At 51.7% G+C, this 23348-nt stretch overlaps 1 protein-coding gene across 1 annotated transcript in view; it reads left to right on the forward strand.

The window, feature by feature from the left end:
- The window catches only part of TRPM5 (transient receptor potential cation channel subfamily M member 5), a 56601-nt gene that overhangs the window by 31730 nt on the left and 1523 nt on the right, over positions 1 to 23348 (forward strand). Inside the window, exons 15-24 of the mRNA XM_036765324.1 lie at positions 2148 to 2260; positions 4029 to 4124; positions 5057 to 5312; positions 6138 to 6256; positions 6381 to 6513; positions 8535 to 8709; positions 17741 to 17894; positions 19871 to 20049; positions 20957 to 21089; positions 23099 to 23171. Of these exons, the coding sequence (XP_036621219.1) occupies positions 2148 to 2260; positions 4029 to 4124; positions 5057 to 5312; positions 6138 to 6256; positions 6381 to 6513; positions 8535 to 8709; positions 17741 to 17894; positions 19871 to 20049; positions 20957 to 21089; positions 23099 to 23171 (1431 nt within the window). The remainder of the gene's footprint in view (positions 1 to 2147; positions 2261 to 4028; positions 4125 to 5056; positions 5313 to 6137; positions 6257 to 6380; positions 6514 to 8534; positions 8710 to 17740; positions 17895 to 19870; positions 20050 to 20956; positions 21090 to 23098; positions 23172 to 23348) is intronic.

Here is a 23348-nt window from a genome sequence, read left to right on the forward strand (position 1 = left end):
GGACTCAGCCTGGCCCTAGGGGGCTCAGCCAGGCTCTGCTTGGTCTGAGGGGGCTCTGCTCATCCCCAGGGGGCTCAGCCAGACTCTGCTCAGCCTCAAGGGGCTCAACCCAGCCCCAGGGTGGCTCAGCCAGGCTCTGCTTGGTCCCAAGGGGCTCAGCTAGGCTCTCTGCTTGGTCCCAAGGGGTTCTACTCCACCCCAAGGGGCTCAGCCAGGCTCTGCTTGGTCCCAGGGGGCTCAGCCAGGCTCTGCTCAGCCTCAAGGGGCTAAACCCAGCCCCAGGGTGGCTCAGCCAGGCTCTGCTTGGTCCCAAGGGGCTCAGGCTCTCTGCTTGTTCCCAGGGGGCTCTGCTCAGCCCCAGGGGGCTCAGCCAGGCTCTGCTCAGCCTCAAGGGGCTCAACCCAGCCCCAGGGTGGCTCAGCTAGGCTCCGCTTGGTCCCGGGGGGCTCAGCTAGGCTCTCTGCTTGGTCCCAAGGGGCTCAGCCAGGCTCTGCTTGGTCCCAGGGGGTTCTGCTCAGCCCCAGGGGGCTCAGCCAGGCTCTGCTCAGCCTCAAGGGGCTCAACCCAGCCCCCGGGTGGCTCAGCTAGGCTCCGCTTGGTCCCGGGGGGGGGGGGGGCTCAGCTAGGCTCTCTGCTTGGTCCCAAGGGGCTCAGCCAGGCTCTGCTTGGTCCCAGGGGGTTCTGTTCAGCTCCAAGGGGCTCAGCCCGGCCCGGGGAGGCTCTGCCAGGCTCAGCCTGGCTCTGCTTGGCCCCAGGGGATTGAATGAGGGGTTACAAAGTGATCAGTTGCGTGTCCACATCAGGAAGCCTTGCTGACCTGTGAGTCAGCTCACCTGGGAAAGGTGCCCCTGGGAGAAGATGGGCTCTGTTCCCCTGGAGAGCATCACATTGAGGACTTGTATATCTGTTGGGGCCAAAGCCTTTAAGTCCCTTATGGTTCTGAGCTTTGTTGATTCTTCAGCCCTACATGGAGTCATGAAATCCAGGAGGGCTGCCTGGAATAGGATGCAGGTGATCGGGGGGAGGTCAGGGTGGAGGTCAGAGAGGCCAGAAAGCCAATAGAGAGATTGAAAGGCCTGTCCTCAGACCTGGCTGGAAGAGGTTGGGGTTGGTCCAGATGCCTTGTGGCGTGGCGGGGAGCGATTACACAGAGAAAACCCCTCCCAAGGGGATGGGATGTATAAGGGGGCCCATCCATGTGGACCCAGACTCCTGGTACGGGTCTCACCAGGTCCTTGGCAGGGTGTGGCCCGGGCACCTGTCTTTGTCTTGAAGGGAGAGGGAGGCCAAGGCAGGTCTCAGGGAAGTTCAGGATCGTTCCCTCATTTCAATCTCCCCTCCCTGGGCCTTGGGCAGGCTCCTGGGGAAGCTGCCCCAGGGGAGCTCACAGCCCCTGAGAAGGAATAGGACTGACACACAAATAAGCAGGCCATCGGTTTGGACCAGAGTTGGAGGGGAGAATCAGGGAAGGCTTCATGGAGGAGAGGCTGGCCAAAGGAGGAGGAAGAGGAGGAGGATCCCAGGCCAGCGACAAGAAGGGAGAGGGCCCAGGCTTAAGGGAATGGCCAGCGTGGCTGGAACTGAGAGGGTGTGAAGGGGAAGAGCAGGAACCAAGACTAGAAAGGTAGGTGGGGTCTGATGGTGGAAGGCCTTGAATGCCAGTGAGAAGACTGTGGGTGTCTATGAAATTAGAACAGCCGCACAGCCCTGAGATCATTCAGGACCAAAAGCAACACTGAAAGAAGTCAGCATGATTTGGTAGCACAGGAATTAAGATCCAGGCTCTGCTCCCGAGATGGACCTCCGTGTCTTCATCGATAAAATGGAGTGCCCAGAGGGCATCTCTGCTTATTAGCATCACAGAGTTACAGTGAGAAGGGTTACAGGTTGGCCAGGCTAGCCCCCACATTTCACACCTGGGGAGACTGAGTCCTAGGAAGGTGAACAGCCTTGTTCCAGGTTCCTCAGGGTGTGTGTAACAGGCCCTTGACTCCCAAGCTAGACCCTTCCCTGTACACCGCTTTTGAAGCAGGACGGCCGATAGGCTGGAGTCTCGGGGCTTATCACCACACGCAGCGTAGGAACAAAGGTCTTAAGGCGGAGCGATGGTGACCCAGGGGGGATGTGAACGCTTCCCTCTGATTCAGGCCTTTCTGACCAAAATCTGGTGGGGAGACATGGCCACCGGCACCCAGATCCTGAGGCTCATCTGTGCTTTTTGCTGCCCTGTTCTCATCTACACCAACCTGATCGCCTTCAGGTAGGAGTGGGCCAAAGGTGTGGAGCCCTCGAGGAGCCTGGAAGGCCAAAGTCAGGGGGACCTATCCCTCTTCCTTTGGGGGCGGGGGTCAGGGAGAGAGGGAGAGGTTCTTATCTCAGAAGGTTCCAAGGGAAGGTAACGCTGACCTGGCCTGAAAGGCTCTGGACAGGCAGGGGAGGCTAAGACGGCATCCCTGGGCAGCACAGGGCAAGCCCGGAGACCCGGAGGGAAGGCTCCTTCAGGCCCTGGGCCAGTCACTGCAGGCCGGTGCAGGGAGCATCTGCTGGAAACCTCCCCACTCCATCACTGTCATTGCAGGGATGGGGGGGGGGGCATACCTCCCCAGGGCCTCCAGGAGGGGGTCTGTCCTTCGATGGGGGAGGAGTCCAGGTGGGATGAGGGGGGCTGTCTCCCCATCTCCTTACCTCCTGGCTCTTCTGAATAACCCACTGGGCCTTCCTTTAAGTTAATCATCACGAACCAGCTCAACTAAAGAGCCACATAAGCTGAGCTGGCCCGAGGAGCTGGGAGAGCAGGCCTGGGGTCGGCGCTGTGAGGGGCACAAAAACCTCCTACATACTGGGGTGGGGGGCGGGGAGGAGGAAGAGTAGGACACATCTGAGAAGTGCAGCACCGCACAAGGTGGAGGCAGAGGGAGCCAGACTGGGGAAGAGGGAGCCATCGAAGGCTGCAGAGCAAAGGAGGGACGAGGCTGCAGCTTGTCTGTCTCCTGCTCCCTTTTCTGCTTGTACCCTCAGCCCCTCAGCACAGTGCTTGTCACATAGGAAGTGAACCCCTGCCTCCTTCCCTCCTTCCCCCTCCCTAGCTTTCTTGGGCCCCCTCCTTCCCTCTCTCCCTCCCCCCTCCCCCTCTCTCCCTCCCTCTATTCTTCCCTTCCTTCCTACCTGTCTCCCTCCCTCCCTCTCTCCCTCCCTTCCTCCATTCCTCTCTTCCTCCCTCCCTTCCTCTTTCTCTCCCCCTTTCTTCCTCCCTTCCTCTCTTCCTCCTTCCCTCTCTCCCTCCCTTCCTCCCTCTCTCTCTCTCCTTCCCTTCCTTCATCCTTCTCTTCCTCCCTTTCTCCCCCCTCCCCCTCCTTTCCTCCTAGTCTCCCTCCCTTCCTCCCTCTCTTCCTTCCTCCTTTCCTCTCTCCCTCCCTCCCCCTCTCTCCCTCCCTTCTTCTCTCCCTCCTTCCCTCCCCCTCTCTCCCTCCTTTCCTCCCTCTCTTCTTCCCTTCCTCTCTCCCTCCCTTCCTCCCCCTGCCCTCCCTCCCTCTCTCCTTCCCTTCCTCCACCTCCCCTCCCTCCCTCTCTCCTTCCCTTCCTTCATCCTTCTCTTTCTCCCTTCCTCCCCCCTCTCCCTCCTTCCCTCCCCCTCTCTCTCCCTTCCTCTCTCCCTCCCTTCCTCCCTCTTCTCTTCCCTTCCTCTCTCCTGGCCCCAAGGGCTCCAATGGCTCTCACCTCCCTCAGGAGTCCTTCCCTGCCTCCTTCCTTCTAGGTGTCCCCTTTGCCCTCCATCCTGGGGTGGGGCTGCCTGGTGTCCACACCTCATCCCTGCTCTTGGCCTCCTGGAGGGTGGACCCTTTGGCCCCCCAGTGCCTGGCACTGGTGCTTTCTTTCCTCTTGGCTGGTGCTTTGTGAATTGACCACTTGCACACTCTACCACTGAGATATTCTTGGGGGGCTTCAGCAGCCATATTCAGCCTTCAGGAAGCAGCTCCAAAGACCCCAAGACCCTGGGCCCTTTCTATCCCTCTCTGGGTCTCTTGCAGTGAGGAGTTTCCTCTGAAGAATGGGCTGGAGCCCTTTCGAGAGCTGGACAGCCTGGACACAGAGAGCATGCTGCTTTTCCCCTCCCCCAGCATCAGGTGAGGGGAGGGTTTCTGGGCCTGGGAGGGTGGAGGAGCCTGGGGGAGGGCAGGGACCAAAGGGCCTTCCAGGGATGGTGTGGGTAGAAGGAGGGGACTCCCCCCAGGGAAACAAGTGCAGAGACTCCTTCCAAGGCCTCCCCATTTGCTCCGGGGAGGCCCAGGCCTCAGTTTCCAATCTTCTAAGCTTTGGCTGAATCACTGGGAGACAGAGGCTTTGGTCAGTCTGCTGATACCTAGGTCAGGTCTGGGCTGGTCCTGCCTCCCCATACCAGCCCTACTGGGAGGGCCAGACCTGATTCAACCCAAACGGGCCAGTATCTAGTGAACGTTGACTGAGTGCTGGGTCTTGTCCTGGAGACAAGAAGGCAGATCAGAGCACAGGCCCTGCCCTCAGGGGACTTCCCTTCTACTGGGAAGATACCATAGAGAAAACACTGGCTGGTGGGAAGGACATTGACTTTGTCATCCAAGGATCGGGTTCAAATCCCACCTGAAATACCCACCAGCTGTGTGACCCTGGGCCAGTCAGAGCATGGCCCTGGACCTCAGTTTCCAAATCTGTAAAATGGAGGCATTGGACGTGATGGTCCCTTCCATCACGTTTCCATGTAAAAGGGGGTGCCCAGATGGTATGTCTGATTATTAGCATCACGGAGTTATCGTGAGAAGGGTTAGAGGTTGGCCAAGTTAGCTCCCACACTTTACACCTGGGGATACTGAGTCCGAGGTTTCCATGACCCTTAGAAGGACGGCTGCCTCCTCCCCCACCCACTTCTCATCCACCTCAGGGCACCAGACCCTTCTTCAGGACCAGGGGCAGCAGCAACCAGTGCAGAGCCTGTGGCTGGAGCTTTGCCAGTGAAGGGCTTCTCTTCGCCTGCCCCCAGACCCGCCTGACATTTTCATCCTTCTCTGTTTCTGTTGTGCAGGAGGGACGAGTCACGGGAAGGGAGGCGGGGCGGGGCCTGGGCTGTGTCCAGCCCCTTCCTGCTGTCCCGATGGAAGAAGTTCTGGGGGGCCCCCGTCACCGTCTTCCTGGGGAACATGGTCATGTACTTTGCCTTTCTCTTCCTGTTCACCTACGTGCTCCTGGTGGACTTCCAGCCCCCACCGGCTGGCCCCTCAGGGCCCGAGGGGGCCCTCTACTTCTGGGTGTTTACTCTGGTGCTCGAGGAAGTTCGGCAGGTCAGTCGTGACTGGATGGGGCTCCCCTGAAGGGGATGGGGACGTCCCACCTCTGCCACTAACCTACGGTGGGATCTCGGCTGTGATGCCACCTTGCTTGGTGCCTCAGTTTCTCCAGCAGCCAAATGAGGGATGGGATGAGATGTTAGGTCACCCAGTCAGTTAACAAGCACTGAGGAAGCACCTACTATGTGCCAGGCACTGTGCTAAGACATAAGGACACAAAGAGAGGTGGAAGACAGGCCCTGCCCCTGAGGAACACCCGATCTAATGGAGAGACAACCATGTGGGAAGAAACCAGAGACAGGATACAGTGGAGATGACCTGGGTGGGGGATGACTCAACTGGGGAGATGCCCCCCAGGGAATGCCCCCAAGGGGGATGACCCCCTGGGGAGATGACCACCCCGGGAAGATGACCCCCAGGAGATGACCTGGGGAGGCACCTCATTAAGATCAGGAAGGCTTCCTGTAGAAAGTGTAGAAAGTGTAGAAAGGAGAGCCTCCCAGGCCAGGAAGAGGGACTGAGAAAATGGTCAGTTGGTTCTCAGGCCTAGGAGCCTGAGAATGAGGCAGGAAGGTCTAGTGGATAGAGCACTGCCCTCACCACCAGGATCTGAGTCTTGCCTCTGACAAATCCAGGTTGTGTGACCCTAGGCACTGTACCTTGAATGTGACCCCAGACTGAGCCCCAACCGAGGCTTCAGAGTGGTCCTTGGCTGGGACCCCCACCCCAATCTGATGGGTTGGAATCAGGGAGCCTCCCAAAGACAGAGACCCCCAGGACCCTGCAGCTGGGACTGACTGCTGTTTGCTCCCACCCTAGGGTTTCTTCACTGATGAAGACACCAACCTCCTGAAGAAATTCAAGGTGTATGTGGAGGACAATTGGAATAAATGCGACATGGTGGCCATTTTCCTCTTCATCGTGGGCGTCACCTGCAGGTGTGTCTGGGGCCACTTGCCTGCCGGGTCCCCTGAGCAACCCCTGGGCCCTTTCCCTCCAGGCGCAGCCTCGGGCACCAAGAGCCTCTTCTTCCTTCTTCCTTGCCCCCTGTGGGCTCCTTAGGATGCTGAGCTCCACGTTCGAGGCCGGCCGGACCGTGCTGGCCATGGACTTCATGGTGTTCACCCTAAGACTCATCCACATTTTTGCCATTCACAAGCAGCTGGGGCCCAAGATCATCATTGTGGAGAGGATGGTGAGCGGGGCATGGGGGGCATCGGCTCCTGCTCACTGGGCCCCCTGGGGCTTTGGCTCAAGCTCACTTTGTCCTGGGGTCTCAGAACTGGAGGGGGTCTCCGTTGGGCTGCCACAGCTCTATTAAGTGTTCAACCAGCCTCAGCGGGAGCCCCTGCAAGAGCTGCCAGTGTTAGAGTTGGCCAAGGCACCAGTCTGAGCCTGGTGTAAGAGAAACAGTGTCCCCTCTGTCCTAGAGGGAAAGGAGGTAGGGAGTGGGGTAGTGAGCTCCCTGTCACTGGAGGGCTTCTAGGGAGACAGGCTGGCCTCTTGCCATCCAAGCATTTGTGGGTTGAACCAGCTGCCTGCTGGGCTGGGGACCCTCCTAGCGCTGGGGCTGTGACTGTGACGGTGACCTGAAGCTAATTCCTGTAAAAGCCCAGGCTTCCTGGCTGATGGAAGTAGGCCACCTACAATGAATTGCTCTTCTCTAAGGTTTGGCCCACAGCTCCCTGGCCGCCAGCCAGGGTAGTAATGGGTAGGAAGAGATTAGAGTTCTCCTCTTTAGAGCCCTCAGGAGTGTTAAGGCAATGGAGACATAGCGCCTCCTTAACCCCCTCGGGACGCTGTGGAGTCGGTCAGCCAGGCAGAGCAGGACCCACCCTGACCGCAAGGATTCAATCAGACTGAGTTCATCCTGCAGACCACATTCACTGCCCACTCCGCTCCCACCACGGTGCTCTAGGGACCAATTGAGGCAGGGTTTATCCTGCCTTACAAAACCATGCCCTGGGCAGTGGAGTGTTCCCAGGGCTCCGGTCTGTCTTCACCTTCCTGCTGTGCCTGGAGCATCTTCAGGGGTGGAGACCAATTCAGCTGAATCAGGAGAGTAAAGCCGCGGGTTCAATGATGGTCCCCCTTCATGGCGCTGTTCTCTAAGACCCCTTTGGGCGCCTAATCCTAGACCCCAGGGGCTTTGGAAACCCTCCTACCCTTTCTGTCTTCTCACACCCGACACCCCACCACACACTCCACCATACAGTGACACCAGGGTGGCTCTCCATCTTCTGTTCACCCCTTTGGCCTGGCTGTGCCCCACGTCAGGAAGCCTCTCTCTCCTCACCTCTGCTCCCAGCCTCCCGGGCTTCTTTGGTCTCAGCTGAACCCCACCTTCTGCAAAAAGTCCTTCCCCAGCCCCGTCAGTGTCCGTGCCCCGCCCCCCCAAGAATTTCCTCCATACCCCCCTCAATGTCCGTGCCCCACCAGAAGTCTTTCCCCCGTCAGTGTCCGTGCCCCATCCCACCCCAAGTTCCTCCCCACCCCCTCAATGTCTGTGCCCCGCCCCCCAAGAAGTCCCTCCCCCCGCCTTCCGAAACCTCCCGCCGCTGTTATCCCCACATTGCTTTCTCTATACCTCCTCGTTTCTCCTTGCCTTGTAAACCCAGTGCCTGGCACACAGCAGGTACTTAATAAATGCTTGTTGACTGAATTTAAAGTCAAACCCTTCCTCCTCCTGTCTACACCCATGGGAGCTCGCTCTCTGAGCCCAGCTAGGAGCCCCAGCCCCAACACACTGGAAGTGGGAAGAACGGGGATGAAGAATCCCCCTCTGTCAGGAATTCCCTCTGGGACCTCGGAGAAGACCCTTCCGCTCATTCCAGAATCTCTACCTTCCCCCTCCCCTGCTCTTGTAGAAGTGGACTTCGTAGAAGGATTCGGCGCACGTGGCCATGGCACGGGGCTGACCAGTACTCCACACCCATGGGCCCCCATCTCTCCCCCAGTCGTTAAAATTTCCGTTTAAGTGCTGCGCTCCTGCCGTGTAAATGGCTGCCCCTCGTCTTTCCATCGTTATCTGGGTTCCGTTTACTTTACTCCGCATCTGGGTCCTTCGCTAGCCCCGGCTTCTCCGTCTCTGGATGACAGAGGACAGAGGACGGTCCCCGCCTCCACGGTCAAAGTTGTGGGATGAGTGGCCCCTGGGTGTGGGCCAGGCTCAGGGGCCCTGCCCCACCCCTCCAACCACCTCGTCTCTCCTGACAGATGAAGGACGTCTTCTTCTTCCTCTTTTTCCTGACCGTGTGGCTCATTGCCTACGGGGTCACGACGCAGGCCCTGCTCCACCCCAGAGACAGCCGCGTGGAGTGGATCTTCCGGAGGGTCCTCTACAGGCCCTATCTGCAAATCTTCGGGCAGATCCCCCTGGACGAGATCGATGGTGAGGGGCCTCCCCTGTTTCCATTCCCAGGTGCCCGTGGACCGCCATTTATCCTAGTGTGGTTAAGGCACAGCCAATCCTCATGACCCCATTTGGGGTTTTCCTGACAAAAATGCTGGACTGGTTGGCCATTTCCTTCTCCAGCTCATTTCACAGATGAAGAAACTGGGGCAAACAGGGTGAAGTGACTTGCCCAGGGTCACCCTGCTGGAAAGTGTTTGAGGCTAGATTTGAACTCATGTCTTCCAGACTCCAGGCCCAGTGCTGTGTGCACTGCAGCTCCACCAACTGTCTAAGTTGCTGCTGAGCCTGGGCAGGAGCCGGCAGTGCTGGGGGTGAGTGCCTGGTCTCTGCCAGCTGCAGAGACAGCTAAATCTCCCCTCTCAGCTTGAGGTTGCAGGGGCCCACTGAGGTGCTCATCAATCACAAAGGGAAGCAGTTCCTGCTGCCTTGGCCTCAGACCCTGCATTTATGGGGAAGCAGATTTATAGCTTCACAACCCGCTTTCAAGACAAACTGTCTCCGGCTTTCCTCTGAGGGGCCGGGGTGACGAGGGGTGGGCTATGAATCAGTTCTGCCCAAGTTGATCCATGCTCCAGAGGGCTAGCTGGGAGGGGACAGAGGGGGCCTCTGAGGAAGGGTCCCCCCACCCTTCTATCAGAGGCAGATACGCTAGCTGCCCCTGCATGCCCACCTACACACTCATGTATACACGCGCGCGCGCGCGCGCGCGCGCACACACACACACACACACACACACACACATACACACACACACAAACACACACACACACCCTCTTGTGGTCAGCAGTGTCTAGTGCTGGAAAGAACTCAACTTTGTTCTGGGCCCAGCCAGGCCACTGACTCTCTGTGTGACCTCGGGCAAGGCCTATGCCCTTTCCAAGCCTCGGTAGGATCAGCTGTATAATGTAAGCCACCGACCCAATGGTCTGTCTCCCTCCCCTTTCCCTTCAGTCATTCCTGTGTCCAGTAAAACCCCACCTGGAGTGAACATTATAAAGTCCCTGGAGGGAGGGAGCCACCCCCCATTTGGGGCACAACAGCCTGGTTTGCAAACTGAGAAGCGGTGCTTTGGGAGCAGAGAGCTCCGGAAGCCTGGGCATGAACCCCACCTCAGACCCTCTGGACAAATCAGTCAACCTCTCTGAGACTTGGTTGCTTCTCCTGTAAAATGTGGGTAAGACTAGTCCCAAGACCATTTTAGGGCTCCAGGGAAATTGTGTCTGTAAAGTGATTTGCAAACTTTAATACCCTGTGAATGTCATTGGACATTACTTAAATGCCCGAATTTCAGACCCAGGCTCGTGGGTCTGAGGAAGCCTCAACAGAGGCCCAGCACAAGGCTGGTGATTTCTTTTTATTTTGCTTTTCTTGTTGTTCTTTTAATTTTAATAATGTTTTATTTTTTGCCAATTACGTGTCAAAACAATTTTTAGCATTCATTTTTATAACATTTGGAGTTCCAAATTTTTCTCCCTCCCTCTCCCTCCTCCCCTCTTTTGAAAATGGCAGGCAGTTTGATATCAGTTATACATATGCATCATGTGAAACATTTCCATATTAGTCACAGTTGTGAAAGAAGAAACAGATAAAAGGGGGGAAAAAACCACGAGAAAGAATAAAATAAGTGAGAAGAAAATGTCTTGACCTCCCCATCTGTTCTTTATCTGGACATGGATAGCACACTCCTTTCTGAGTCCTTCCTATTTGTCTTGGATCATTGTGCTGCTGAGAAGAGCTGAGTCATTCATAGTTGACCATCACACAATGTTGCTGATTCTGTGATACAATGTTTTCCTGGTTCTGCTCATTTCACTCTGCATCAGGTCATGTAAGTCCTTCCAGGTTTTTCTGAAATGTGTCCGTTCATTTCTTATCACACAATAGAATTCCATTACATTCATATACCACAGCTTGTTCAACCATTCCCCATTAATGGACATCCTCTAAATTTCCAATATTTTGCTACCACAAACAGGGTTGCTATAAATATTTTTGCACATGTAGATCCTTTTCTCTTTTTTGTGAACTCCTTGGGATACAGACCTAGTAGTGGTATTGTTGGATCAAAGGGTATGCACAGTTTGGTTGCCCTTGTGGCATAGTTCCAAACTGCTCTCCAGAATGGTTGATCAGTTCACAACTCCACCAACAATGCATTAGTATCCCAATTTTCCCACATCCTCTCCAACATTTATCATTTTCTTTTTTTGTCATATTAGGCAATCTGGTAGGTGTGAGGTGGTACCTCAGAGTTGTTTTAATTTGCATTTCTGTAGTCAAAAATGATTTAGAGCGTCTTTTCATGTAACTATAGATAGCTTTGATTTCTTCATCTGAAAATCGCCTGTTCGTATCCTTTGACCATTTATCAATTAGGGAAATTGCTTGTATTCTTATAAATTGACTCAGTTCTCTATATATTTGAGAAATGAGGCCTTTATCAGAGACGATGGCTGTAAAAATTGTTTTCCAGCTTTCTGCTTCCCTTCTAATCTTGGTTGCATTGGCTTTGTTTGTGCAAAAGCTTTTTATCTTAATATAATCAAAATTATCTGTTTTACATTTTGTAATGCTCTCTATCTCTTGTTTGGTCATGAATTCTTCCCCTCCCCAAAGATCTGAGAGGCAGGCTGTTCCTTATTCTTGTAATTTGCTCATGGTATCACCCTTTATGTCTAAACTATGCACTGATTTTGACTTTATCTCAGTATGTGATATGAGATGTTGGCCCATGGCCTATTGTTTTCCAGTTTTCCCAGGAGTTTTTGTGAAATACTGAGTTCTTAGCCCAGAGATTGAGGTCTTTGGGTTTATCTAACACTAGATTCCCATGGTCATTTACTGCTGTGTATTAGGAACCTGACCCACTCCCCTGATCTATCATTCTGTTTCTTAGCCAACACCAGAGAGTTTTGATGATTCTTGCTGCTTTATAATATACTTTGAGATCTGCTATTGCTAGGCCACCTTCCTTTGTATTTTTTCATGAATTCTCCTGATATTCTTGACCTTTTGTTTTCCATATGAATTTTGTTGGTTTTTTTCCTAGCTCTATCAAGTAAGTTTTTGGTAGTTTGACTGGTACGGCACTGAATAAGTAAATTAGTTTAGGCAGAATTGTCATTTTTATTATATTTGTGTTCATATAGTCCCTGGGTTTGTGTTGGCTGGTAGACTCCCAAGTATTTTATATTGTTTGCAATTATTTTAAATGGATTTTCTCTTTCCATCTCTTGCTGCTGAGCTTTGTGCTGATGATTTATATGAGTTTATCTTACATCCTGCAACTTTGCCAAAGTTGTTAATTATTTCAAGTAGTTTTTTAGTTGGTTCTCTAGGATTCTCTATCATCATATCATCTGCAAAGAATGATAGTTTGCTTTCTTCATTGCCTAGTCTAATTCCTTCAATTTCTTTTTCTACTCATTGCTTCAGCTAACATTTCTAGTAAATTATTAAATAATAGATGTGGTAATGGGCATCCTTGTTTCACCCCTGATTTTATTGGGAAGGCTTCTGGTTTATCCCCATTATAGAGAATGCCGGCTGACGGTTTTCGATGGATACTGCTTATCATTTTAAGGAAAGAACCCTATGCTCTCTAGTGTTCTTAATAGGAATAGGTGTTGCATTTTGTCAAAAGTTTTTTTCTGCATCTATTGAGATAATCATATGATTTGTTTTGTTGTTGATATGATCAGTTACGCTTTTGGTTTTCCTAATATTGAACCAGTCCTGCATTCCTGGGATAAATCCCACCTGGTCATAGTGTATAATCCTTGAGATATGTTGCTATAATTCCCTTGCTAATATTTTGTCTGAAATTTTTGCATCAATATTCATTAGGGAAATTGGTCTACAATTTTCTTTCTCTGTTTTAGCTCTTGCTGGTTTAGATATCACTACCATATTTGTGTCACAAAAGGAGTTTGGTAGGACTCTTTTGCCTATTTTTCCAAATAGTTTATATAGTGTTGGAATTAGTAGCTCTTTAAATGTTTCGTAAAATTCACTTGTGAACTCAGCTGGCCCTAGGGATTTTTCCTTAGGGAGTTCATTTTAATGGCTTCTTCGATTTCTTTTTCTAAGATAGGGTTATTTAGGCATTCTATTTCCTCATCTGTTAATCTGGGTAATTTATATTTTCATAAACATTCATAGGTTTCACTCAAATTGTCAGATTTATTGGCATACAATGGGGCAAAATATTTCCTAATGATTGCTTTAATTTCTTCCTCCTTGGTGGTGATTTCATTCTTTTCACTTTTGATACTGGATATTCAATTTTCTTCTTTCTTTTTTAAATCAAATTAAACAATAGCTTATCTATATTACTGGATTTTTTCATAATACCAGTGCCTAGATTTATTTGTTAGGTCAATAGTTGTTGATTTTTTAACCTTTAATCTTATTTATTACAGTTTTGATTTTCAGGATTTCCACTTTGATGCTCAGTTGAAAATTTTTAATTTATTCTTTCTCTAGTTTTTTTAGCTGCATGCCCAATTCATCAATCTGTTCTTTTTTCTATTTTGTTGGTGTAAGAATTTAAAGAAATAAATTTTGCCCTAAGTACTGATTTGGCTACATCCCATAAATTTTGGTATGTTGCTGTTATCATTGTCTTTAATGAAATTATCGATTGTTTCTATGATTTGTTCTTTTACCCACTTATTCTTTAGAATTAAATTATTTAGTTTCCAATTAATTTTTAATCTATCTTTCCACTGCCCTTTGTTGGATATGATTTTATTGCATCATGATCCAAAAAGAATACATTTAATATTTCTGCCTTTCTACATTTGATTTTGAGTTTTTTATGCCCTAAAACAAGATCAATTTTTATGCAGGTGCCTTGTGCTACTGAGAAAAAGGTATATTCCTTTCTGTTCCCATTCTCCAAAGGTCTATCATATCTAACTTTTCTAATATTCTATTTACCTCCTTAGTTTCTTTCTTGTTTATTTTTGGTTGAATTTATTGAGTTCTGAGAGGAGACAGTTGAGATCCTCCACTAATATAGTTTTGCTCTTTCTTCCTGTAACTCATTTAACCTCTCCTTTAAAAATTTGGATGCTATACCACTTGGTGCATATATGTTTAGTATTGATATTGCTTCATTGTTGAGGGTACCTTTTAGCGAGATGTAGTTTCCTTCCTTCTCTCTTTTAATTAGGTCTATTTTCTTTTGCTTTGTCTGAGATGAGGATTGCTACCCCTGCTTTTTTTTTTTACTTCATCTGAACTATAACAGATACTGCTCCAGCCCCTTACCTTTATTCTGTGTGTGTCACTCTGCTTCATGTGTGTTTCTTGTAAACAACATATGGTAGGATTCTGGTTTTTCATCTGCTCTGTTATCCACTTCTGTTTTATGAGAGAATTCATCCCATTCACATTCACAGTTATGAATACTAACTGTGTATTTCCCTCCATCCTATTTTTCTCTTGTTTGCCTTCTCTCTCCTTTCACTCCTTCCCTCCTCACCAGTGTTTTGCTTCTGTCTACCACCTGCCCCAATCTGCCATCCCTTCTGTCATTCCCCACCCCCCCACAAACACACACTTTACTTAATCTCATCCCCTCCTACTTCCCTGTCAGGTAAGATAGATTTCTATATTCAACTGATTGTGTATATCATTCCCTCTTTGAGTCAGTACTAATGAGAGGAAAGTTCAAGCAATGCCCATCACCCACCCTCCCATCTTTCCTTCCACTCTAATAGGTCTTTTGTGCCTCTTCATGTGAAATGTTTATCGTATTCTACCTCTCCCTTCCTTCCGCACCCAGTGTACTCCTCTTTCTCATCCCTTATTTTTTATGTCATTCCCTCAAATTCATCTTATACCCATACCCTCCGTCTATGTGTAAAGTGGAGGCAGTGTTGGTGCGTGAGTTTCTGTTTGCAGATGATTGTGCACTCAGTGCAGCCTCTGAAGATGAGATGTATGGACCAGTTCTCTGCTGCTCGTACTAATTTTGGCCTAATAATTAACACCAAGAAAACACAGGTGCTCTATCAGCCACCACTACATCATCCATATGTGGAACCATTGGTTACAGCAAATGGACATGTTTCGAATGCTGTGGGTAGGCTCACTTACTTTGGTTGTGTACTTTCCAGGGATGTACACGCTGATAATGAGGTTGACGCACCCATTGCCAGAGCTAGCTCAGTGTTTGGGAAGCTCTGAAGGAAAGTATGGGAGAGAAGAGATATTAGACTGATTACCAAAATGAAGGTCTACAGAGCCATGGTGCTGACCTCACTGTTGTATGCCTGTGAAACCTGGACAGTCTATCAGTGCCATGCCAGGAAACTGAATTGATTCCATTTGAATTGTCTTAGGAAGATTCTGAAGATCACCTGGCACGGTAAGGTACCAGACACTAAGGTCCTTACTTGAACTAAACTGCCAAGCATTCAAACTCTTCTTCAGAGAGGGTAACTCTGATGGGCTGGCCATGTTTTTCAAATGCAAAATGTACGCTTGCCAAAAAGACTGTTTTATGGAGAACTCACACAGGGCAAGCATTCACACGGTGGTCAGAAGAAATGATACAAGGACACTCTCAAGATCTGTGTCAAGAACATTGGAATTGATTGTGTGACATGGGAGACCCTGGCACAGCACCGCCCAGCACGGTGTTCCCACATCAGAGAAGGTGCTGTGCTCTATGAGCAAAGCAGAATTGAAACAGCCTAAAGGAAACACAGGATGCCCAAGTTTGGAGTATCCACCCCAAATGTTCACAGGGACTATTTGTGCTTGACCTGGGGTAGAGCATTCCGAGTGAGCTCGTATCAGTCTGATCAGCCACAGTCAGACAAGTTGAAACTTGACTCTAGCATAGTGATGTCATTTTGGTCTTCCAGAACGAAGGACAACAACCCATCAAGTATTGGTGCTGTAACATTGAAGAATTACAAGTATTATGTTCCCACGTGGGCATGTAAACAGCACAGCTATACTGAATCTCTTATGTTTTCTTTTCCCTTTTTCCCTGTTTATGCTTCTCCTGGGTCTCGATGTTGGAGATCAAATTTTTGGTTGGATTCTAGGCTTCCTTCTATGAAAGCTTGAAATCCTTCTATTTCACCGAATGGCCATTTTTGTCCTGATTATTATGCGTAATTTCACTAGGCAGGTGATTCTTGGTTGTCAGGCTCCTTTGCCTTCTGGAATATCATGTTCCGTGGTCTCTAATTTTTTAATGTTGCAGCTGCTGAGTCTTATATAATCCTGATTGTGGCTCCCTGATAGCTGAATCATTTCTTTCTAGTCACTCACTGGCCACTTTTTCCTTGACCTGATGGTTTTGTAATTTGGCTCTAATGTTCCTTGGAGTTTTTATTTTGGGGTCTCTTTCCCAAAGTGATTGATGGCTTCTTTCAATGCCTGTTCTGCCCTCTGGTTCCAGGACATCAGGGCAGTTTGCCTTGATAATTTCTTGAAAGATGCTGTCCAGGTCCTCCTTTTGATTATGGCTTTTAGGAGGTCCAGTGATTCTGACATTGTCCCTCCTGGCTCTGTTTTCTAGGTCAGTTGTTTTTGCTATGTACCTTTTACATTTTCTTCTTTTTTTTTTCATTCTTTTGACTTCATTTGGTTGATGTTTGATATCTTGTAGAGTCATTAGTTTTCACTTGCCCAATTCTAACTTTTAGTTGTTTTCCTCAGTTATCTTGTGTGCTTCCTTTTCCATTTAGCCAACTGTCCTCCTTAAGGAGTTGTTTTTTTCAGTGGATTTTTGTATCTTCTTTTCCATTTGGCCAATTCTACTTTTTAAGGACTTGTTTTCCAAGCTGTTGACTTTCTTTTCATAATCCTCTTGCCTCACTCTCATTTATTTTCCCAGTTTTTCTTCTGCCTCTCTCATGTGATTTTTAAGCTCCATTTTCAGCTCTTCCGTGACTCCTTGTGGACTTGAGACCACTTTCCATTTTTATCTGGGGTTTTGCCCGTAGGTGTTTTGACTTTCTCATCTTCTTCTGAGTTTGTACCTTGATTTTCCCTGTCACTGTAATAACTTTTTATGGTCAGAATCTTCTTTTTTTTTGCCCGTCTCAGGCTTCTCGTGCCAGGGGCTGCAGGCCCTGGCTGTTTACCTGGTGCTGCACTGATGTTGCCCTGAGGCCCATGGAGGACCCTCGTATCTGGTGCTGCACCGAGGGGGTGGTGTGGAGGATGGCTGGTGCTGCTGGAGGCTGTAGAGGTCTGGCGGTTTACCTGGTGCTGAGCCAAGGTCCTAGTGCTGGTGTCTGGTGTGTGTGGAGGCCGATGGGGCTGATTCTGAGTTTCCCTGGGGTACCTGGGAGCTGCCTGTTTACTGAGCACTTAGCTGAAGCACTCGGCAGTTCCCAGAGCCAGAATCTGCCCATTACCGTGGCTGTGCCAAGGCACACGGGGGTCCTGGTGCCGACGTTTGTCTGCTCCACCACACTGGGGGGCTCAGGATCGATTGCTGGCTTGCTGAGGTGGGGCTTGCTGGGACCTTTTCTGTTCTTCCCTGGGCTCCCCTTTTACCCAAGCAAGACAGACTTTTCCTGCCAATCCTCCAAGTTTCTTGGGCTCAAAGATTGTTTCATACCATGTTTTTGCTGGTTCTGCTGTTCCAGGATCTGTTTTGGGGCACTATTTTCAGTTGTTTGGAGGTGAATATGGGAGAGTTACAGTGATTTACTGCTTACTTTGCCATCTCAGCTCCTGGAAGTCCACTGGCAACATTTTAGAGGGCACCATGCTTCCTGGCAAGCAGTCTGGGCAGTGGTTGGGTGGCTGGTGCATATTCATCTGCTTTGTCCCCTGTGGGCCAGCATGGTGTCTGGGCTGTTCTGCTGCCTGCACTCGTGGCCCTGGGCCTCAGTTCACTCATGTGTACAATGAGGAGGGGTGGGAATTCCCCATCCTTCTTCCATAGTGTTGTGATAAAGAAAGGGCAGAGAGTGAGGCTAGTATGAATGAATGGTCAGAAACCAGAATCAGGCTCTTGTGTTTGTTTCAGAGGCTCGAGTGAACTGTTCAGCTCACCCCCTGCTGCTGGAGAACTCCCCCTCGTGCCCTAACCTCTACGCCAACTGGCTGGTCATCCTGCTCTTGGTCACTTTCCTGCTGGTCACCAATGTGCTACTCATGAACCTGCTGATTGCCATGTTCAGGTGGGTGAGGCCTTCGGGGCCCATCCCTTTCCAGACCCTCCTCCTCCCAGAGGTCTCTCCTGACCACTGCAGCCAAGGCTGTCTCCCCTGGGCTTGGGGAAGGTCTCCTGACAGAGGGAGGGGGGAACAGGTTGTTCTAGTCCCAGGAGAGTAGATAGGAGCCTGGGGACACTCAGCCCCTGTTAAACTCCAGTCCTATGTCCCATCTGCTCACCCCACCAGCCAGGACAGCAGTGGCCCTCCCTCGCTCTCTAATTAATTTCTACCAATAATGATGGTGGGGTCTGACAAAATGAACCTCCATGAATGTTCTCATCCAATTGTCTCTCACAGGAGAGAAGAGACTCAGACTCTGTCCACGTGGGGAGGGTGTGAGGGGAGAGGGTCCTGGCAGGTCCTACCCAGCTGGAGAGGCTTTGAGGAGGTGCTTCCTAGGGGACAACAGGAAGCTGGCCACTGAGGGACAAAGAGAGTCTGCTGAAACATGGGGGAGGATGCCCTCTGTATCAGAGGAGAGAGGGAAAGCCTGAAAACCAGTGTAAATGTGGCCTCACATCCCAGGTTTTGGCAGCCCTTTGAGGCTGGTAGGAAAGGGTTAGCCTCCCCAGTGCCCAGGCAAAGAAATTGAGGCGACTTAGCCTCCCCAGTGCCCAGGCAAAGAAATTGAGGATCTCAGGGTGACAGAATCAGTCTGTGGCAAAGCTGGCACCTGCAGAAGCCCAGGTCACCATGACCCCCCAGTTCTTAAAATATTAGAGCTGGGTTGGCCCTTCGAGGGCCTTGTTACACATGAAGTAATTGAGGACCCCCTGCCTTGGTGCTACAGGCTCCCCCCAGATCTGCTGACGTGACATTCAAGCTGTAGCTTCCCAGCACAGACCCTGCTCATGCTCCCCCCAATCCCCCTTTGCCCTTTGTCCCATCCATCTGCTAAGGAGTTCCGCTCCCAGCCCCCACCTCAACTTCCCCTTGCCCCCAAGGGCCAGCCTGATCTGGGCCGTGTCTAGTGCACATGCAGCCTCTTTCCCTCCTGGGGCCCCTCAGCTACTTCCCTTCTCATGCCTGTGGAGACCCTATTCCTCCTCCTCTTGTCACTAGCCTCCTCTTCACACCAGCCCTGCCCCCTCCCTGGCCCCCAGGCTCAGACCGACATATGTGCCTTGTCTCCCCAGCCAGACTGTGAGCTCCCCAAGGGCCAGGAGACTGGACCCACCCAAGTCCACTCCTGCCCCTCTGCCATCATCCCCAAGCTCAGGGCCGCGAGCACACACACACACACACACACACACACACACACACACACACTCTCTCTCTCTCTGTCTCTCCTCCCCCTCCTCCCCTCTCTGTTTCTTTCTGTGTTCTGTCTCTGTCTCCTTCCTCCTCTCTCTCTTTCCTCTGTCTGTCTCTCTGTCTCCTCCTCCTCCTCCTCCTTTTGTGTCTCTGTCTGTCTGTCTCTCCATCTCTATCTACGCGGGCACAATGTGACTCAAGTGATTTCGGCCCCTGTAAACACCAGCTGTGGTTGGACGTGCACGGAGAGGCTCGGGTGGTGCCAGTGTGAGCGTTGCCCCAGAGGATCTCTGCTCCGAGCCTGTTTCCTCAAGGCATCAAAACCCTTGTGCTGAGGAGGGTGTTGTAGGGACACCCAGTTAAAGCCCCTCGAGCACCAGAGACACGGGGTCCCAGAACCACCTGGCCTGACACACAGGAGGTGGCCTGAACCCTGGCCAAGGTGTTTGAGCCTCTGGATGAAGAACAAGCTCGCAGGCTGGAAAGGGGGCCGGAGGGCTAGTAGGTGTGGTCAGCAGGGGAGAAATGGAAGGGCAGGGTTGGGGTCGCCATTGGTGTGACACAGGAGGTGAGGGAGGGCAGGCGCCAGCCCTTGGGGAGCCTCGGAGCTTTGGACAGAGGCCGGCTGCTGATGTCCGCAGCTCAGCTTTCACACTAACCAAGGCCTCTTGCTGGGTCTGCCTCAGCTACACCTTCCAAGTAGTCCAGGGCAATGCAGACATCTTCTGGAAATTCCAACGCTACAACCTCATTGTGGAGTACCACGAGCGCCCCGCCCTGGCTCCACCCTTCATCCTGCTCAGTCATCTCAGCCTCATCCTCAAAAAGGCCTTTAAGCAGGAAGAGCACAAGAGGGAACATCTGGGTGAGCAGCAGCTGTGGCCAGGCCTGGGGTGGGGGAGGGGGAGACCGAATCCACAGCCTGGGGGGCTTTCTGAGGATAAGCAGATGAATCCCCTCCCCCATCTCAATCTGGCCGAGACCCAGGCATCAGGAGAGAGCCCAAAGCTTCCCGAGGAGCCAGGAGGAGGCCTGTGGGCACACCCCTCCTATCCACATCCTGTTGGCCCTCCCGGGTTCCTGAGGTGCTCTTCCCCCTCACAAGGGGTGGTGTGGGGTGATAGAGGATATTTGACTACCCCTGCTCCCAGGACACATACTGGCAGCAAAGGTGGGGTGCTGAGTCCTCAATGGTCCATGTGTTTGGAGTACAACCTGCCAGCTGTGGCCATGACCTTCCTGAGCCTCTGGCAGTGGATCCTAAGCTGCTGCACAGGCTGGGCACAGACAGACCCTGGTTGAGGCTACATGGAGGGTATGGATGTAAGGCTAAGCCAGGCCCCAGCTGGCTCCTAACCCATGGACTGAGCCCAAAAAGAGAGGAGAGAGACAGACAGAGGATAGGAGAGGGAAACAGAGAGGCGTATGGGGGGAGGGAGAGAGGAAGGAGAAAAAGAGTGAGAGACCTAGAGAGGGATAATGTGGGCACAGGGGTCTGTGTACAGCTCTGAGGCCTGAGACTCCAGTGTGCTGGGTCAGCAGACTTGGGGCCCCTTCTCTCCAGCAGAGGCCTTCTGCTGCTGTGTTGCTGCTAAGGCCAGAGCAGCTGCGGGACTCTCCTCCCATTTTGGTCCTGGCCCCTTCCCCTGGATGTCAGGACCTCCCACGATCCTTGCTTTATTTTCCAACCCCCAAGTCCACCTTCTCCTTCCAAAAAACTCACTTCAAATAAAAAAAAAAAAGAAGTACTTACTTCACATCTTCCCACCTAGAGAGAGACTTGCCTGATAGCTTGGACCAGAAAATTGTCACCTGGGAAACGGTACAAAAGGAAAACTTTTTGGCCAATCTAGAGAAAAGGAGGAAAGAAAGTACCAAGGAAACATTAAAAAAAATATGCCACAGGTGAGCGTCTCTATCCCCGTCTTTCTCGAGCCTCGGAGGAAGCTGCCCCAACTCAGGGTTCCCCGAAGGGTAGCAAAGCCTCCCAGACCCTTCTTTCCCGACTGAGCACCATCTTCCCTGTCCCTTGTTGGCCTGGCTGGTGACTTGGCCCTGGGACCCCCAGCTGTCAGGAGTCTGCCCCCCAAAACAGCACAGGGCCAAATCTGAGCAGGAGGAGAAGACAGAGAACTCTCCTGGGACCCCAAAAGTGCCCCCCAGCTGGCTTTCCAATGGTCTGGAATCAGGTTGAGATGCTTACTTATCCAGGAGGGGTAATAGCCCTGCAGAACTTGGTACCTTGAGGATCTGTCCCAACTCCTCTGGGACTTTGGCCATTGATTTTCCTGGGGATGAGCCTCTGCCCTCAGCCAGCCTGGGTCAGGCCTCTTCCAAGCTTTCCAGTTTGGCTGGAGCAGCCAGTGCTTGGACTCTGTGGCATCACCTCCTAGACTCAAAGGTTGCCCCCATACCAAAAGGAGCCACATCTATGATTTCATAAGATCATAGATTTGGTGCCAGAAGGGATCTTAGAGGTCATGGAATCCAAACTCCTCATTTTACAGGTTAAGTCAAATCAGTGAGCATTTATTAAGCACTTACTGTGTGCCAAGCCACATGCCAAGCACCGAGGGGCTCCTAATCTAATGGGAGAGACAATATGCAGACAAGCTAGGAGCAGGATAAACTGGATAGAACCAACAGAGAGGAAAGACTTCATGCTGGGTCACCCCTAGTGAGTGTCTGAGGCGGGGCTGGATCCAGGCCTGCCCGACTCCAAGGACAGTGCGTTGTCTACTGCACCACACTGCCCCTTTCCCGGAGGGCTCCCTAGCACTGTCCCCATCCCTAGCCCCTAAACTTTAAGGGCCACAATGCCCCTTCTTCTCAAGAGCCTCCCTGATGTAGGTAATGCAAAGATTATCACCATCCTGTACAGATGGGAAAACTGAGGCTCAAAGAATCTCAATGACCCCCAGTGCCATGGGGATGGCGCTGGAACTGGAGGCACAAGACTTGGGTTCAGATCCATCTCTGGCACTTGGGCAGCCTTGAGTGAAACCATTCCCGCCTCTAGCCTCAGTTTCCCCATCGGTAAAATGGAGGCATTAGAACTGGATGACATCTGGGACAGGAGCGTGTCATCAGTGAGCCTCTGAGGGCTCATCTTCCCCTCTTCTGGGCCTCGGTTTCCTCATCTGTAAGATGTGGAAGTTGGATTCGTGATCACTGACATCTAGATCTGGTCTCTTTCTGCTCTTGTGTGGGGCTTGTGCCCTCTGGAGAAGCGAAGTCAGTCTGGCAACCTGGCCCAATGAGGGGCCTGGGAGAGGACAGCCAGCTGCCCGGGGCAGGGCTAACCTCAGAAGCCCCATGTCCCAGAGAGAGGCCTCAGAGTGTCTGCTGGGTATGAGGAGCTGGCATGACCGGGTGTCTCCTTCCCTTCTCCTGGGAACAAACCTAAGTGTGTCTCTGGCTCTTTGTGGCCTGATCTCCTGATGGAGATCTCTCTGCTCTTCAGTGAGTAATTACTGCTGGGCTTGGCTGGAAGCCCTTCCCCAGGGGGATACCAGATAGGCCCTTGTGGGCAGGACAGAGGCTGGCAGCCCCCAGCATCTGAGAGGCCTGTCCTGAAGGGAACTCAGGCCCATTGCTTGGGTCCCCAGGGGAGCTCATGGCCCATCATGGCTGGCAAGGCCTTTAGAAGGGGCCCAGCTCCCTCTCATAGAGGGATGTTCTGCTTAGGCAGAAGGCCCTTCAGAGATCATTATACAGAAGGTGATGGCCTTGAGTCAGAAGACCTTTCCCCTCGCTGGGCCTCACCTTCCTGGCTTGTAAGATGAGGAGTCTGTATCTGAGGGCCCTTTCAGCTCAGAATCTCCCCCGAACCCCGCTGGCCTGGCAGGGGTCCGGAAGCCCCTCCAGGGAAGGGCTTCTTCCTGCGGCTCCCAGAAACATGTCTTTTTCCATAGGGTGGATTTCATCAGCCAACACGTGGCAGGCCTGAGAGAACAAGAAAAGCGCATTCGGGTCCTGGAGTCACAAGTAAAGATCCAGCACTGGCCCCTGGCTTTCTCTCCCATCTGCAGCAGGTGGAGGGAGAAGCAGGGTGGAGGGGGGCGTGGGGTTGGAGGACAGGCAGTCAGCTTGGGGCGTGAGGGCTCAGGCACAGGAGGACAGGGAAGGGCTTCCAGCCAGCACCAGCAGTGGAGCATCCATTTT

Source organism: Trichosurus vulpecula, chromosome 6 (genome assembly GCF_011100635.1).
Source record: "Trichosurus vulpecula isolate mTriVul1 chromosome 6, mTriVul1.pri, whole genome shotgun sequence".
Lineage (NCBI taxonomy): Eukaryota > Metazoa > Chordata > Mammalia > Diprotodontia > Phalangeridae > Trichosurus > Trichosurus vulpecula.